Below are 16,745 nucleotides of genomic sequence, written 5' to 3'. Positions count from 1 at the left end.
ACATTTACAGTGTTAATGAGAACATACAAAACATAAAACTTTGCTATTATAAGCTGCAAGTATTTTTACATTAATAATTTATTATCCAAAATGATTCCGAGATACTTCACACTACAGTATTATAAACATAATTTATTATGAATATATTTTATATTGTAATAAACATAACATACGGTTTATCAGAAAAAGTAATCCTTTGTGTTTTAAAAACATAATTGGAAAAGGTTCTTCCCAGGTCAATGTACAATTGAATTCATAAGGTTTTTCAAAATTCGATTGTCATGAGTACAAGTAATACAATGATAAATTATTACACTACTGGCATATAGTAATATTTAACAGTTTTGTGTTAAATATTTCATTTATGTAGAATAGCATAGCAAGGAATACTCTGCATCTAATAATTAATATAAAAGAAAACTACCTTTATAATTTAACACAAAGTTTATTTGGAAAAACAAGAAACAAACCAATTAATAATACAAACACATAGGTCAAATTTAACCAAGTTCCTCAACAGCAAGTAAATAGGCAGTAATCAAAAACTTTAGTAAAATCGAGATAAATTTTATATGAACTAATAATACAATATACACATAATAAATTATAATGTCATTGAAATATGGGACTTATCAATCTAGTCATAAATTTGGAGTCATGCACCAACTTAACAACAATTACGTGTTTTAATGGCCTACAAGGTTACGGACAGTCATCTTCTGGTTGAAACAAAAACTGTAAGATGGATTTCATGTATCCAGAGATTTGTGATACTAGAAATAGTCTAACTAACTAACTCTATGGCCTATGGAAAACGAAGGTTCAATGCCGCGTTCACAAAAGCTCTCCACTGATTTCTATCCTTAGCCAATTGGATCCAGCTTCTACTTTGTATTCCAATCTCTGCGAGATCCATCTTAATATTGTACTCCCATCTGCTCCTAGGTCTTCATAATAGTCGTTTTCCGATTGGTCTTCCTGTCAAGACTTTTAAAGCGTTTCTGCTTTCTTCTATTCTAGCTACATGACCTCCCCACCTAAGCCTCTTAGATTTGGCGACCCTAATAATGTTGGGTAAACCGTATAAATTATGTAGTTCCTCGTTATGAGGTTACGTCATTCCCCATACCCGTTCCTCTTGAGTCCGAATATTCGTCTCAGAGTCTTGTTATCAAATATTTTCAGAGTAAGCAACCATGTTTCGCAACCATACAGAACAACAGGCATGATTATCGTTTTATATATTTTAAGCTTCAAATTCCTCAACAGAATTCGCGACGACAAGAGATTTTGGACCAAATAGTAACACGAATTCCCTGCTTTTAGTCGATATTTAATTTCTTCGTGAGTATAATTTTCGTCTGTTAATACTGATCCAAGATATTTGAAAGTATCCGCATTATCAAAAGTATTAATATTTTAACATATTCATAATTTGCTCTATTACGGTCCCGACGCACTTCCATGTATTTAGTTTTCTCTGCATTTACTTCTAAACCCATGTCCCTGCAAGCGTTTAGTAAGATCTCTGCATTTCTTTCTATTGTTCTCCTATCATCCCCTATTAAATTTACATCATCAGCATATACCATAACCTGGTGCGTACCGTTCAACTCTAGGCCCTGGTTGCTATCTTTCATTTTCCTTATGCCGTATTCCAGAACAAAGTTGAATAACAATGGCGACCGCATCTCCTTGTTTCAGGCCATTCTCGACGTGAAAGCTCGTGGACAAAAATGTTCCTACTTTACTTTATTTTGGGTTTCATTTAAACATACCTTAATTAATCTAATTAGCTTTCTCGGTTTTCCAAGTTCTGTAAGAACGTTGTATAATGTTTCTCACTTTACCGAGTCGTACGCCTTCCTGAAATCAATAAATATTTGATGTACCCGAGTATTGTATTCCCACTTCTTTTCGAGTATTTGTCGAGTTGTATTAGAACTCATGTGTTTACAGTATAACCCAATCTTTAATTAGTTATGGTTCTAGTGATTAGTATAACTAATGCACCAGTGACAAATCGAAACATATCACGTATTATATTTCATTACATTAACCAGCTTCAACACAGTGGTTCAGATAGAACTCAATCCATTAATCATTAATCGGATAAACTAAGTAATTTTCTGCCAGAGTTAGCGAGCAGGGAATGTATTCGACGAGATGTCTAAAGTCATCGAGTTGCAGTCAGAACAGCTCCATGAATTGATGCAGTATCTCTCTTGATGGGATGAAAGAGAGACAAAGTAGAACTTCCAACAGTAGAACTTCCAGTAGAACTTTAATGTTTGTGATCTGTTAGCCAACATACTCGTTACCATGGTTACAGGGAACACGTTATCATTATGGTAACTAATGAGTAATTTCTTGCGTACTCACAAAGCAGGTAATACAAGGAGGAACGCCGAAGCAGGTCTATAAATCAGGCGTTTGTGTTGTGTTTTGGTTATTAGACATATCAGCATACGCAAATTGCTTTATTTTGTAACCCTTTGAAACTCAAGAGTCTCAAGCTTTTTAAAGCCTCTACCGTAATTTACTCCTTATATTACCTTCCTCTTGCAGACCCACGAGATAATTATCTTTTGATTGGTAATAAGAACGTCATTATCACCATAATTTTTAGTACTGATCTGTCAGTGCTCGTTCAGGCTCCCATGTTTCCAAAAGTGACCTTGCCTCAGACGGTGTCACAACATGTTACATACATTTTGTATCTATCAAGCCTGGGTCTATCTACAAATACTATCAAACACTTCCAGGGCTATTTACACCATCTAACTTCACAAACTCCTACCAGATCTAGAATATTTGGTTTCATTTTCGATTTATGATGTTCTATTTTCCCTCCTTGTAACATGGTACGTAATTCAATGTTCCTATCCTAAACCTTTTCTCCTCTTGCATGCTTTTCTTTCCCTATCTATCTTCCCCACATTCTTACTTCATTATCCAATAGGCTTTCGCATGACACCCCTTTCCGGAGATCCAAATGGGAAATTTTTTACTTGCGGAACTATATTTTGACTTACGATAGACAATTTGACATAAGTTCTCTTTCCGTTGTCAGCAAACTGGGGCAAATAGAGTGGTTGTTTCCCATTGCCTTCCATCCCGTATCCCAGTCGTTAAAGTTACTATGATTACGCCTGGGACTAATGTAAAATTTACCTCTACCATTACTATGATTCCCGACAACTTGGATGCTGGTGAACTTCTACCTTTTCCCAAGATGGTTGCAGAATTTCAAAGACAATACGTCCTCCTGTCAAATTAAATATTTAAAAAAGTTTAATATTTCTTTATTATTAAATATTTTCATTTATATCGATTAAATACGGAAAAGGACTTTCTAATGGTTATTTTTAACTCAATAGCTGTAGTTCAGAACAGATATACGATAATAAACGTTATTTCTATTAAAATCGAAGGTCAGGTATGCTCTTGATTTGTGCTCCACCGAGAGATAATATTACTTTATACTTCCATGACATCCGTACTAACAGAAGCTAATCAAGATTACAAACTTGGTGGCCCTATTACTATCTAGTGCCTCAACGACTAACCAATCGTGGCTTTAATTTTATCAAGCAGGTATAGCAAATAGCAAAAGTGTCTCCCCCTACTACAATAACTCTTTTAGGCAGGATATGATTCAGCCAGGAATGCATTAGACTAACAGAGAAGAGAAAACAGGAAAAATCAGAGTGGCTACAAAATCCGAATGAAATAACTACACAAAATTTCGCAGACATCAGGCGGGAAACTTCTAAAACCTTTAGAACAAAGAAACGTCATTTTTTGAAAGCTAAAATTAAGGAACTTGAAGATAATAGTAAAAATAAATACATTCGGGACATGTATAAGGGGATCAACGAATTTAAGAAAGGCTATCAACCTCGTGCTTATATATTAAAGAAAGCTGACGGAACAATTCTCACTGATATGGATAGCATCTTAAATAGATGAAAAGTTTTCTTTGACGATTTGCTTAACACGCAGCCGAAAACTAATGTATGTGGAGAAAAGGATATACACACCGCAGAACCGTATTCCAAAACCCAACCGAATAGAAGTAGAAACCGCTGTAAAGAAATTAAAGAAATAGAAATCTCCAGGTGTAGACGAAATTGCGGCTGAGTTAATTTTAGGTCGAGGCGAAAAATTGTGGAACAAAATACACAAACTCATTCTGCTAATCTGGCAAAAGGAAGAATTGCCACAAGAGTGGAAAGAATGACACTCTTTCTGAATGAAGTTTTATTAAACACAACTTATCCCGCACTGATATACTGTAATGAATATAAGTGTTAGTTTGACATCTACAGAGTTCGCGGTTTCTGTTCTATTGCAAGTATTCACTAGAAATTATATTTTTTTTTTAACTAAAGAACTTGCGAAGGTTTAGTAAGTTGTCGGAATGTAGCATTAGCTAACTACTATAACAACCTATATCGTTGTTCATACTAACACTGAGCTACTTTCTAACTAAAAAGTTGATATAAAGGAGACGTCACCTCGTCCTCAGCACGACCCGAAGTGAAGTATGACCTCCCAGCCTTCAGTGATATTACCCCCGTTGATATGGACTATTTCCTGAAACTCTCTTTCTAGCTGTCTGCTCGCTTATAGCCAACCGTTATCGGTTTCCCACGAAAGTACTGTTTTTAATTGAGGTCACTGAGAAATTTACAAATACTGTTTATACAGTTTGGTGTTTCACATTTTAAATACAGTTAGCAGGAAGCTACAAGTTTATACTGTTCAAACTATATCACACACTTTCTATACAATTATCGGTTACCACATAATATGATTAAAAGCAAAATGATATCACTTTTCTCTGACTTTCGCAATTTCAGTACACATCGCTTGATAGATGTAGAAACCTATTGGTGAAACTTTGCAACCCCTCGACTGTGTCAATGCAAACGAAATATGTCGACATTTTATGAAAAGAATATTGGTAACTTATTTATCAGATTGTTACATTATAAATAAATACAAAAACCCTTTCCTTACGTATCTAAAAAGTCTTAGAGGTGTGACATGTAGTGTGACAACATACATAATAAGTGTTTAGGGCTAGTTTTATCAATTGTTTCACATCCTTTACCTGCAGAACAGACAGTAATGGCTTTTCAGCAGCCGACCATCGGCTTCTGGTCACGGAGTCATTTCCAGTTAGGTCCGTTTTAGTAGGAAGCATTAATGACGGGGAGTCAAGATTTGACATCTCATTGTATCGTAGTTTTCACACTTGAATGGTAGATGGGGTACAATGTAACTCACTGGCGACAGCAGGTCTTTCGTTTCAATGGTTCTTACTCTGTACTATTGTTCTAGGCTCGAGACTAATATTATTTAGACCATTGCTTCATAGTTCGTGATATAGCATCCCTGCAGTAGGTTTCAAGTTCCAGTTTGCAACACTCGAAAGCTCAAACTCAGATTCCATGAACACCGTGCTGTGTCTTGTGTGGTCTCATCCAACACAAAGATGTTCAGTCTTTTAAAAATTCGCTGCTCGCTGTAGAGATTCCTATATCCCAATCCTATCAGTTGCATTACATTTCTTTTGTATTTCTTTTCAATATAATTAAATTATAGAGGTTCTGATAAACCGAATTAACATATTAGATGAATAAAAGTAATGAATTATATAATATAACCCTATAGTTACTAATAGACATAAAAATAACATTTTGATAGGAAAATAATTTCTTATTTTAATATAATTAAAATTTGCATATCAAAGTGTAAAAGAGTACAGTGCAGGTCGTATAAAATGGGAAGGTAATTCAGTGTTGAACACCGAAAGATGTAGAATGTTTTACTCAGGTAATGAAAAGGACAGTCATAATGGTGAAGGAATACTCGTGATTCTAGATATGCCCTCTAACGAGAAGATTAAGAAAAATATAATTTGCTGATTATGAAGTTATGACGTTATGACGTAAAGAAAAAAAGAAGGAAGTGGACATACAGACATATGCTCGCTCCTACGACTTCTCATACAATTGAAGAACTAGAAGAAAATTATGACAAAGAGACGAAATATAAACATCTAGGAGAGGGTACATATGTTATTATAATGGGAAATTTCAATGCAGTGGTGGGAGAGAGAGAGAGAAAAGTAGTGTCGTAGGTAAATATAGTTTTGAAGAACTCGAAGATCCTTCCCGGCTCTGGCATTTTCTCTAAAGATAACCTTGTGCTGGTGGAAGTGGATATTCTACTGAAAAATGTAGGCAGAAGAAAAGAAGGCAAAGAGATGTTCAACACTGAAAATTTGAGAAACGAGGAAGTGGGAAATAATTTCGCTGAAGAATTCAAATAAAAATACTCAAACGAGAAAAGGATAATTGCAGGTAGCAACAGATGGTGGAAGCATATTAAACTTCGCATACAACAGAGTATCGAATTAGTAGTAGGTTACCGCGAACACAAAACATCTAAGTTACCATGGATTATAGAACAGATATTGCAGAAATTGAGGGAAAGGAAGACATGGAAACAGGTCCATACATGATGACACAACGAGTTACAAAGGGAAACGGACAGGACAAGAGAAGAGTTTTACAAAAGAAAATGCGAGGACATAGACGAATTAGAAATAGTGGGAAAATATTACGAAATGTACAAGGAAATGAAATATATGATTCTTCGGGTGTATTCCGATGGCAGTGGAAGATAACAATTGGAAGATAATCAGCGAGAAAAGTGAAGATTTAGGAAGACAGAAAAACATATTGAAGCGTTACATGAGAGTAAGGATAGACGGAGTGGTCCAGATGTTTAAGTAGAATATTAAGTACGCGAGGACAATAAAGGTTTTAGTGCTCTTCGGAATAGCTTTGCAAACGTTATATCCGAAATTAGGAATAGAAAGGTAGCCGGGACAGCTAATATATCAACAGAATTCATTAGGAATATGGGAGACAAGGACAAAAAAGAATTGTTCCGAGTCTCCAATGGAGTATAGGAATCATACGAGCGATCAAAAGACTTCACGATGATGATCATGATACTTATGGCTAAGAAATGAGACAGTGAGAGATGTGAAGATATCAGAACTATTAACCTCAAATCTCATGCAGCAAAATAGGTGCTTGGAATGCTGAACAGAAGGTTATATGGAGGAATGAAAAAGTTGAGGAAGAACATTTCGTTTTCAGGAGAGGTAAGAGCACAGGAGATGCAATTAGATTATTAAGAGAGATTTGTGAAAGATTTAGAGAAAAGGTAAACAGATATATAGTATTTATTGATCTAGAAAAGACTTTCTTCCAGAAAAGGAGCTTTTCAATTATGGCGAGAAACCTGCCAATAACGGTAGAATACCTACGATAATAATAATAATCCATGAAAATAAATTTGAATTATAGGGAAGCTTCACATCAAGCTTGAAAATTTATGAAACAGGACTGATAGGAAACAGAGGTCAACGATATTTCTGAATATATGTTTTAAATTTATATTGAAGGTTTAGTGAAACTAATAACACAAGATGCACATTGCCTTCAGTTTCCTTTCTACTAGCCTAGACCAGACACGTAGCCAAGGGGTGGGTCCGGGGGGTCCGGACCCCCCGTTCAAGCCCAGAAATTTTTAAAAAATAAGGAAGAATGAAACAAAAAGAAACGAGAAATAGGAAGAATCAGCGTTAAAAATAAAAAGCGAAAAATAGAAATAATTTTTCATCATCGCTTCTTTGTAGGGTATCAAACATGTTATTTCAGAAACGGTTTTCAACTGCTCCTTTAACTTATCATTTGGAACAGACAGTAGTTGACGGAAAAATAGAAACAAAAAGTTATGTGGAAATCAAGTTCTGTTAACATTTGATTCAACAAAGGAAGGCAGATATTATAAAGTATTTTATATTATTGGATACGTACTTTTTTTTTAATAGTTGAGGTCATAATGATAGGAAAATTGTTATATTCTAATGAACAGAAGGAGGAATGTAAATATTGTAAAATCTTTTTAAATCTTTTAATATTCTTTTATTCGAGATTTCTTCATAGTTTGTTACTAAAATACTTACCAAGTTGTCCTCATTTTCTTGTCCTAAGAAACCAATATGTGTTGCTAGTAAAATAATTTAGATTGATCAAGCTCCTGGTGGGATAAACACAATATTTCATGTCACACTGCCCCCACCCCCACCCCATTACGAAATCCAGAATAAATGAACTAATGTATGTTACCAATGAAATAGTTTAGAATAATCGAACTCTGGTGTGATAACCACAGTATTTCATGTCTCGGACCCCCCACTATTACGAAATCCTGGCTACGTGCCTGGCCTAGACTATGAGTGGAACAAGTAGAGTCATATGTAATGAGCTTTGTATTATTGCAGTTGATAGAGTAATAGGATTCCCAACTGAGAGTTTGTAATTTCACTGGTGATTTTAAGCTTGTATACAGGATATCCTATGAGGAAGGGGCATATTTTGAGGATTGGTAGTATGGATCGTGATAAGCAAAAAAGTCTGTATAAACCATGGATCCATTTAGCTTTGTTTCCGAGGTATTGATATATGTATCAATAGATCTTTTCATTTCATACATAATTCTTTGAAGTCTCGTATCTTTGGAAATAATGAAGATAACGATGTCATTCGAAAACCGGTAGGTAGCACACATTATAGGTATTAGAAACGCATCATACGCGTTACACTCACAGATCTGAGTATTTCGGACTACATCCCCGAATACAAAATTTCGCCATTTTGCTCTTAAAGTCTCGGTATCAAACCCTAGAGATGCGCACTAGACAAGATTTATGGCTGTCTCGTTTCGAAAATGTGCTGTAAAAGTGATGTCTCGACTCAAAAAATGTATATTTTTCTATTGGAAGAGCCGTGTCTCGACTCGAATTTTGTCAGGAAAATCCTGTCTCGACTCGTCTCGTGCACATCACTATCGAACCCTAATATTTTTGAATGTAATAACGAAAGGTTACCAATTTCACCACATAATGTAGACAATAATACACATCACGTAAAGGGACAAAATTAGGTAAAGAGTCAAGATTCGTTGCATCGTACGATGCACAGTATAAAAATGAGTGAATGAAATACCAAAATTCTAACCATTGCACCATTTGAAAATGTACTTTGTAGTGTATTAATGGAAAAGATGGGTTATGAAGTAAACAGAGTCGGATATCAAGTATGTTAGCGCAATATTACTCAACGGGCAATGTTATATAACTGCCACGCATCAAGAACAAAAACCGTACATAATGCATATGTTCTCATGTGTACGTAATGTCTCTTTTTTGCCAAGAGATGGCAGTGCTATTAAGAACCTCAATTGTATACTAGAACAGAACAATAATGGAAATGAGCAATAAGAAGTGTGGGGCATCTACAATAGAAGTGACGAAGAAAAATGATGGATTTACACCTATTGAAATAACAAATGTGTGAAGACTTTCATCCAAAATAATTTGTGATAGAATTAGACAGTCACTACTTCAATTTGTTTCTCCATACCGGTTTGGAGTAGGCATTTAGCATGGAGCCGAAGCAACAGCATATAGGGTTCGGATTTCTAATTAACCCCTTCATATATGACTTCTTTCGGAATTTTTTTGCAATGCTGTAAATATCTATGCCTCTTCTGGCGCTTACTTAAACTACCAGATGTTCACAAAGCACAGGAAACCTGTAAGCTTCTGCCTTCTCTTGACAGCAAGCGGGACACAGCCGCTCAAACATCGGAACGCATGACACGCGTCAAAATACGGAAGTGAAAAGTGAAAAGCAACGCGTCCAGCGCGTCAAAATATGGCAAGGGGTTAATACTCTCACAAGAAACCTACAGGTTTTTTAAAAGTTGATTTCAGGAATATTTTTAATGAAGTATACAAAAACCCAATGCCATCAGGCGTCTAAAATCCCTTCGATCTATCCTTATATACACCAAACTCGTACTCAGTCCAGCAGTTTATATTATAGAAAGACATCATTTTTAACAAAGAGGAGTACAACAGGAACGAATTTGCACCTCATAACCAAGAATATCCAAATAGATTTAAATGGTACTTAGATGTTGGATTCATACCTGAAATTTCGGATACCATATTAAATACGTTAATAATGTTCTATGTACAGACAATTACATTTGGTTTACAACTTAATTTTCGAAATGTGAAGTTAGCTTTGTTGAAATAACAAAAGAAAAATGCACATACTCTTCACATCATAGAATGAGGTAGCTCCAGGCATTCAACTAATGCCTTCATTAAACGCTTATCTCACAGGAGTTACCCTCTTAACAGAATCTATCTATCTATCTATCTATCTATCTATCTATCTATCTATCTATATATATATATATATATATATATATATATATATATATATATATATTACTTAGAAACTTAACCAAACTGGCGATATGTGTTTCCCATGTCTGTCATGAATCTCAGTACATTTTGCATTTTATTTACTAAGAACGTCATTTACTGTATTAAGATTGCGATTTTCATATTAACTCTTAGAAGCCGGAGCTCCTTTTGTATCGCGAAAGCCGAGTGGGGTACATTTTGTACCCCAACTAATTTTTTACCCTATTATTGGGGGAAAATAGTAAAATTATTATTTTGTTTACTTTCACAGCTTTTAGTGATAATAGTAATAAATTTAAACAATATCATAGCGTATTTTAAATGCAAAAGCGTGTACACTGCATGAAACAGAATTCGATTAGCATCGCACACACTTATCTGTGACATGCTTTGTAGAATGCTGTTTTCATATGTAACGACATGATGTATCGCACATAAAATCAGTTTTCTTGTCTACTTTTCTTTCTTGTATACTGCATGAAACAGAATTCGATTAGCATCGCACACACTTATATGTGACATGCTTGGTAGAATGCTGTTTACCTATGTAACGACCACATGTGTCGCACATGAAATCAGTTTTCTTGTCCATTTCTCTTTCGCACAAGTAGCAACGTCCGCACTTCCTGCATCTATGTTCCTCTGTTGGGCGTGTTTCATTTCCCTCAGAAATGAGGAAAACCTTCATAGCCTTCTGCAGTAGGAGAGGAAATTGCGTATTCTCAGCATCTATCTTCTTTCTATGTACGGCTGCACTAATCTCCTAGACAAGTGAAGCAAAAACTCTCTTCTCCTTATTCGATATTCCGGTTTGACACGTGTCCACAAGATGTGGGCATTGAGGGCAGCTGTAACCAGTATGTTGAAAAATAAGGGTAAGAGCCACACTCGTAGTCGACCTGCTGCACGTATATTTTCGGATCATTTGATCGATAAGATCTTTATCAGTTTTTGTTTTATTATAATTTCAGGTATTTTGTTTTTGTGGTCCACGTAAAACAACACACTTCTTAGGCTTTGACACGAAAATACAAGGGTCGTGTTTTGTAAACGCAAATGTTGACGACTTCTCATCTTTCTTTGGATCCATTAATTCTGGGGGATGGTTTTCTTGTCTTTCCTTACAGTTCCAGTCAAAGTAAGATTATTTGAAAAAAGATCTTTGGCTAATTCAATACTTGGGAAAAAGTTATCTGTGGTGACACCCCTACCAGTACCATTCAATGGTTTGGGTGTGTGACTTTCTCAGGTTGGTGACCTACTTTCCCTTGGTAAACTTCGAAGTTGTATGTGTAATGGTTAGTCACACACCCAAACTTTGATGCCGTATTTTCCTGGTTTACTTTTCATATACACTCTGAAGGGACAATTACCCCGAAAAGAAACCAACTGTTCGTCCACTGTGATGTAAGTACCTGGCTTAAAACACTTACGACAATTCCGGGCAAAATATTGGCAAATATCGTCAATTGCTGCAAGTTTGCTTTGTTTTCTTCGTTCGTCTCTTGTTCCTTCGTCATCAAAACGGATGATCGAGAGTAGTAGCCGAAATCTATCCCTAGACATTGTTGCAGGGTAAATGTTGCGTCTGTAAGCCTCATCTGTTGTCCAAAGAACATGTAGGTCTTCTGAATTTTCATGGTAAACCCCACATGAAAGTAGCTGTCCAAAGAATACCTTTATCTCAACTGCGTCTGTAGGGCGGTAGGTCTTCTTCATATCCGGATGATCACTATTCCACTTCTCAAAAACCCTTGTACCTTCTTCGTTAGTATGAAGGACTACTAGATGTATAATGTCATCGGACATCATAAGGTTGAAACTATCCTCCATAGTGGTTATGGATTGAGAGATTTGTGTCAAACCAGGATTCCTGGCTAAAATATTTGACTTAGGACATCTCGACGGATGTAAAGGATTTCTGTGCCATACTAAATCACCTCTAGATTCAAATGTATCACCTGTATGATCATTACCACTGTCACTTATACAAAACTAGTCTGGAACTCATCTTCACTGTCTATATTGCCGTCTTCTTCCGAATTCTCAATGATAACATGATCGTCTGTTTCTTCTAATGCCGCTTGAATCTCGTCCTCTTCAAAGTATCTGCTTGCCATTTTTATCACCACAGTTATAAATAAAACAGGCACCTAAATTCTTTGATTTCAAATTGAACGCCAAATAACCAGAGAAGAGTCATGAACGATAACAAGAAATTGTGTTGACTAAATGCATGGACCTAGGAAAGTAAGCTCCAGAAAGCAAAAAAAGCAAAGAAAAGAAAAAGTCTGAAGGAAATAACCACTTACATTACAATTTTATAAAGTTCTCAAATGTTTGCACTACTGGTGAATAACATCTTACTTACTAATGTCTCAGAAATCAGATCCATCTGTTGTAAACAAAAATAAACACATTCCAGGAAACATTACATGGAAGAACAGAGGGGCACATTTTGGACCTCAGCAGTACAAGTCTCCAAATATTGCTAAACTGAAATACTTCCACAGGAGATTTCATGTCGAAAACACAGAAAGGCCAAAAATATTATCATAGAAAAAGAATGGCTAAATTCGCGGAAAAAATACAGAAAAGCAAAATTCAGAGTGTTGGGTACAAAATGTACCCCATTCGGCTTCCGAGGGTTAATAGAAGAAAAAGTATTTATTAGAACGCTTCGATAATACTGTAAATCCTAGATTAAAATCTACCCTAAATTGTTGCCTTCGAGATGATATATGGCCTCAGAATTTTCTTGCAGTTAGTTTTGTTGGATTTGACATCTCACACTTATAGATTTGGGTGTTCTCGCCTTTCTGGCATCCTTCTATAGTTCACGGTGTCTAATAGAATCGCTTCTCCAACAGGATATAAGGCTCTATAGATATTGTGAAGTTAAAGATTGCGCTTCGAAGTGGTCATTACTATTTGGCTTCAAATTACCCAAAAATAGCACCAGAGCAAAGCAATCCAATGGGAACAACCTATTATCAAATCACATTTCTCCTTTTTACTACTGTCTCCCAGATAGCCTAGAACACAAAGCTAAAATAATCGCTACATCATCCGTGAAAGCGGAAATTTATCGTAAAACTTTACCTTTGCTCTCTCTAGGCCTTTGTCTTAGACAGTTCTGAAATAACAGCGGCGCTACTGTTGGAAGCAAATATTTGTGAACCTCATAAATTCCATTCATTTAAGAATCAAGGAGATAAAAAAAGAACTACATAGAATCTCTTGCAGAAAATGTACAGATAGATATCCCCGAAAGTCTAGGGTCAATGACATTATAATGAAAGCTCTCATTTCAGCACGTATACTGGCAGTAAGGAAGTCAAATTGGTGATGACCTTGATACCTTATAAGGGTGCCAAATTATTAACTTGTGATATTACATGCGCAGAATATGTAGCCAGTTGAAAAGAAGCTGAAAAAGAGAATACAGTAACCTAACGGAGAAATAAAAATTTCTAACCGTTCATTAAATCCAGTGGATTGTGGGGCAAAGAAGCCTGAACTTTAAGAGGAAGGATTAAATTTAAGCTACATGAAGTTGGTTGGCGCATTGAATTTATCAACATTGTCTAAGTACAATTTTATATTTTAGGTTTGTCTGGCAAATACGGAACAAACTGTGCCAGATGCTGATTTGGATACCCGTGGAGAAAGAGCCAATTACTTTGAAGAGGTGGATACATCTCTTAAGGTTGCAGTAGAGTTATATCATGTACAAAAAGTGTTCTCGTCCATAGCAAGAGGGACTTTTGTAGCTCTGCACAATGTTACTTTCAACATCTATGAGAATGAAATAACTGTTCTGCTTGGTCAGAATGGAGCTGGTAAATCAACAACAATGAATATAATAACAGGTAACGTTATATACCTAAGTGTAGAAATGAACTGAATGGGCTATGATCTGGAAAATAACAGTCAGTATGCGTCTTCATTTAGGTGTTGATTTCATGAAACTTATTTCACCCTGTGAACTGAATGAATGTTCTTATTAGAAGTAGGATTCTTGAAAGAATATTGACTTTAAACTGCCTTTAAACCGCCTGTGGTGCGGCAGACCAGGGACACATTCCTATTAGGAACTTAAATATTTCAGATTCCACATTAAGCTATAGATAAATGTACCATACACCCTCGGTGCTGCTAGGGATGCTAAAGTACAAATTATCTATCAGCTAACTTAAGGGCAACTAAATACTAATGCTAGGATACTAGGGCAACTAGATAATATTACAAACCTGTGAATATGCAAATCCAGTCTTATTTTATCACCGCAAGTGATGATAGCTTGTGGCTTTCCTACTTATACATAGTAGGTGATTCTTAACACACGAAACACGAGCAATGCATCAGTTTCAAAATTAAAATAAAAAAATTAAAATAGTAATTAGATGCATCTATACAATGTTTCAGGTAAATTATGTATAGGTTCGTTGTAAAAAGAAATATGCCTATTATTGTGCTCGCGACGACTTGCGAAACTTCTGATCAACATCAATCATAAAAATGTTTTGCTTGAGCTCTGATAGACTGGATAAATTTGGTACGATTCGTTTAGCCGTCTCCGTAGCGCACACTTAAGTCGACGTCTTACAGCTAAAGTTTACCAACAATGTTGCCAAACTTTCAAGACATACTGAATTTATATTTAAAAATATTAAAAAATATTACATCTATTCCCAAAAAAAAGTTTTCTTCATCCTTTTGCCAAGCTTGTTTGACTGTTTCCTCGCAAAAGTTGGTTCCTGTATCGCTGTTTTGCAAATTTATATTAACATTTTCTGTTGTACTGGTAGCTACCACTCCGAGATAAAATTATCCATCTTAGTTTTTTCGCATGATCTACATGTCTTCCATTGATCATTGGGTTCGCTATCCAAAGCAATATTTACACAACTTTCTATGTGATTAGGCGTAACATTCTTCGTTCTCTGTATAATTAATCTCTTGACTGGTGTTCATATATTCTCTATTGGAAAAATAAAATCTTTGAGTTTAATGTTCCACGATTATGCCTGTTAGGCTAAGAGAGATGATGATTAAAGCAAGTGAATCATGATGGAATAGTAAGTGGAATGATAAAAGGGAAGGAGTACCCGAGAAAACCAAGAAGCACGATATTGTTCACAAATTTACTTGGCCGGGTATCGAACCAGGGGCACCACATACCAGAGGTAAGCGCTCTACCACTGAGACACCGTGGGCGCTATTCTCTGATGAATTATAGTAATACTAATAATAAAAAGGAAGTAATGTTCGTGAGTGGCACTAATCGCGGAGCTAACGTTTATCATCAATGAAATACTCGTTATACATGAGAATAGAAAAGAATATCAACTAATGAAAATTTAGCAGAAGTTAATTCGTTCACCGAGATCATGAAGATGATGAATGACGCTAAACTATAAGACACCCATATATATAACAATCCACGGGCACTTTACATTCAATATGTTTCACCCGGTGCACGACCTCGGAATCAACATTTCCGATTTATTTGAGCTTCCTTGGTCAGCGAGGTTCTTTCAATCCGAAGAAAATATTAGTGGACTATCTTTGTTGTTCTGGTCAACATAGGATTAAATATAAGAAGTCGAACTAACATTACCAACTTATAGAAATACGTATACGTATAAGTTGGTAATGTTAGTTTGATTTCAAAAATATTTCTTGATTTTCATACTTAAGTTGCAATTCATATATTACTTTGATTTGTCAATTAAATTCTAGCTTTAATGTAATTGTCATAATATGTTTAATCATCTGTACGTTTAGCTAATAAATAGTTATAGCTATTAAATTCTAAGTTTTCATTAGAGGTAGTCTAAAGGAGTTGTTATGCAAATCTTGAGCAAAATATTTTTTTTATAATTTGACAATTATTTGCTATTTTTGTTTCAGGAATGTATTCACCGAGTTCTGGTACCGTCTCTGTTCACGGGTTAAACACTAAAACACATATGAACAAAATACGCCAAACGTTAGGTTATTGTCCTCAGGAAAACTTACTATTCAAGAAATTGAATTGCGTTGAAACTCTAAAGTTTTATGCAATGGTATGAAACAATTTTCTTTTTCTTTAGTTTTTAAGGTTTAGATACGTAACTATACATTTGGAGGTGTATAATAACTTAAGATAAAATATTGCATAATTTTGATTACTTTTTTGTTATTCGGACAGAAACGCGGCGAAAGTATTTCATATTTACGGAAGTTGACATGAATGAGTTTTACGTCCCAAGATTATGCCGGCTATAACGTGATTGGTTGTTAGTTCTGGTTTCATAGCACGTTCATTGCATCTGTCCCTGTTCGAGAAGACTTTTTTATAACGTGACCAGTGGTTAGAGTCAGTTTTCGG

General features: G+C 35.5%; 1 protein-coding gene across 2 annotated transcripts in view; it reads left to right on the top strand.

The window, feature by feature from the left end:
• LOC145663017 (phospholipid-transporting ATPase ABCA3-like) overlaps positions 1 to 16,745 on the top strand; it is a 373,059-nt gene that overhangs the window by 118,064 nt on the left and 238,250 nt on the right. For both annotated transcript variants that reach the window (XM_081729148.1, XM_081729149.1), the window contains 2 exons: positions 13,980 to 14,241; positions 16,286 to 16,440. In XM_081729148.1, coding sequence (XP_081585274.1) covers positions 13,980 to 14,241; positions 16,286 to 16,440 — 417 coding nt within the window. The remainder of the gene's footprint in view (positions 1 to 13,979; positions 14,242 to 16,285; positions 16,441 to 16,745) is intronic.

The sequence above is a fragment of the Thermobia domestica genome, chromosome 10, assembly GCF_964235325.1.
Source record: "Thermobia domestica chromosome 10, izTheDome1.hap1.1, whole genome shotgun sequence".
NCBI classification, from domain to species: Eukaryota; Metazoa; Arthropoda; class Insecta; order Zygentoma; family Lepismatidae; genus Thermobia; species Thermobia domestica.
Note: the sequence above shows the minus strand (reverse complement) of the source record. Positions and strands in the feature narration are given on the sequence as shown.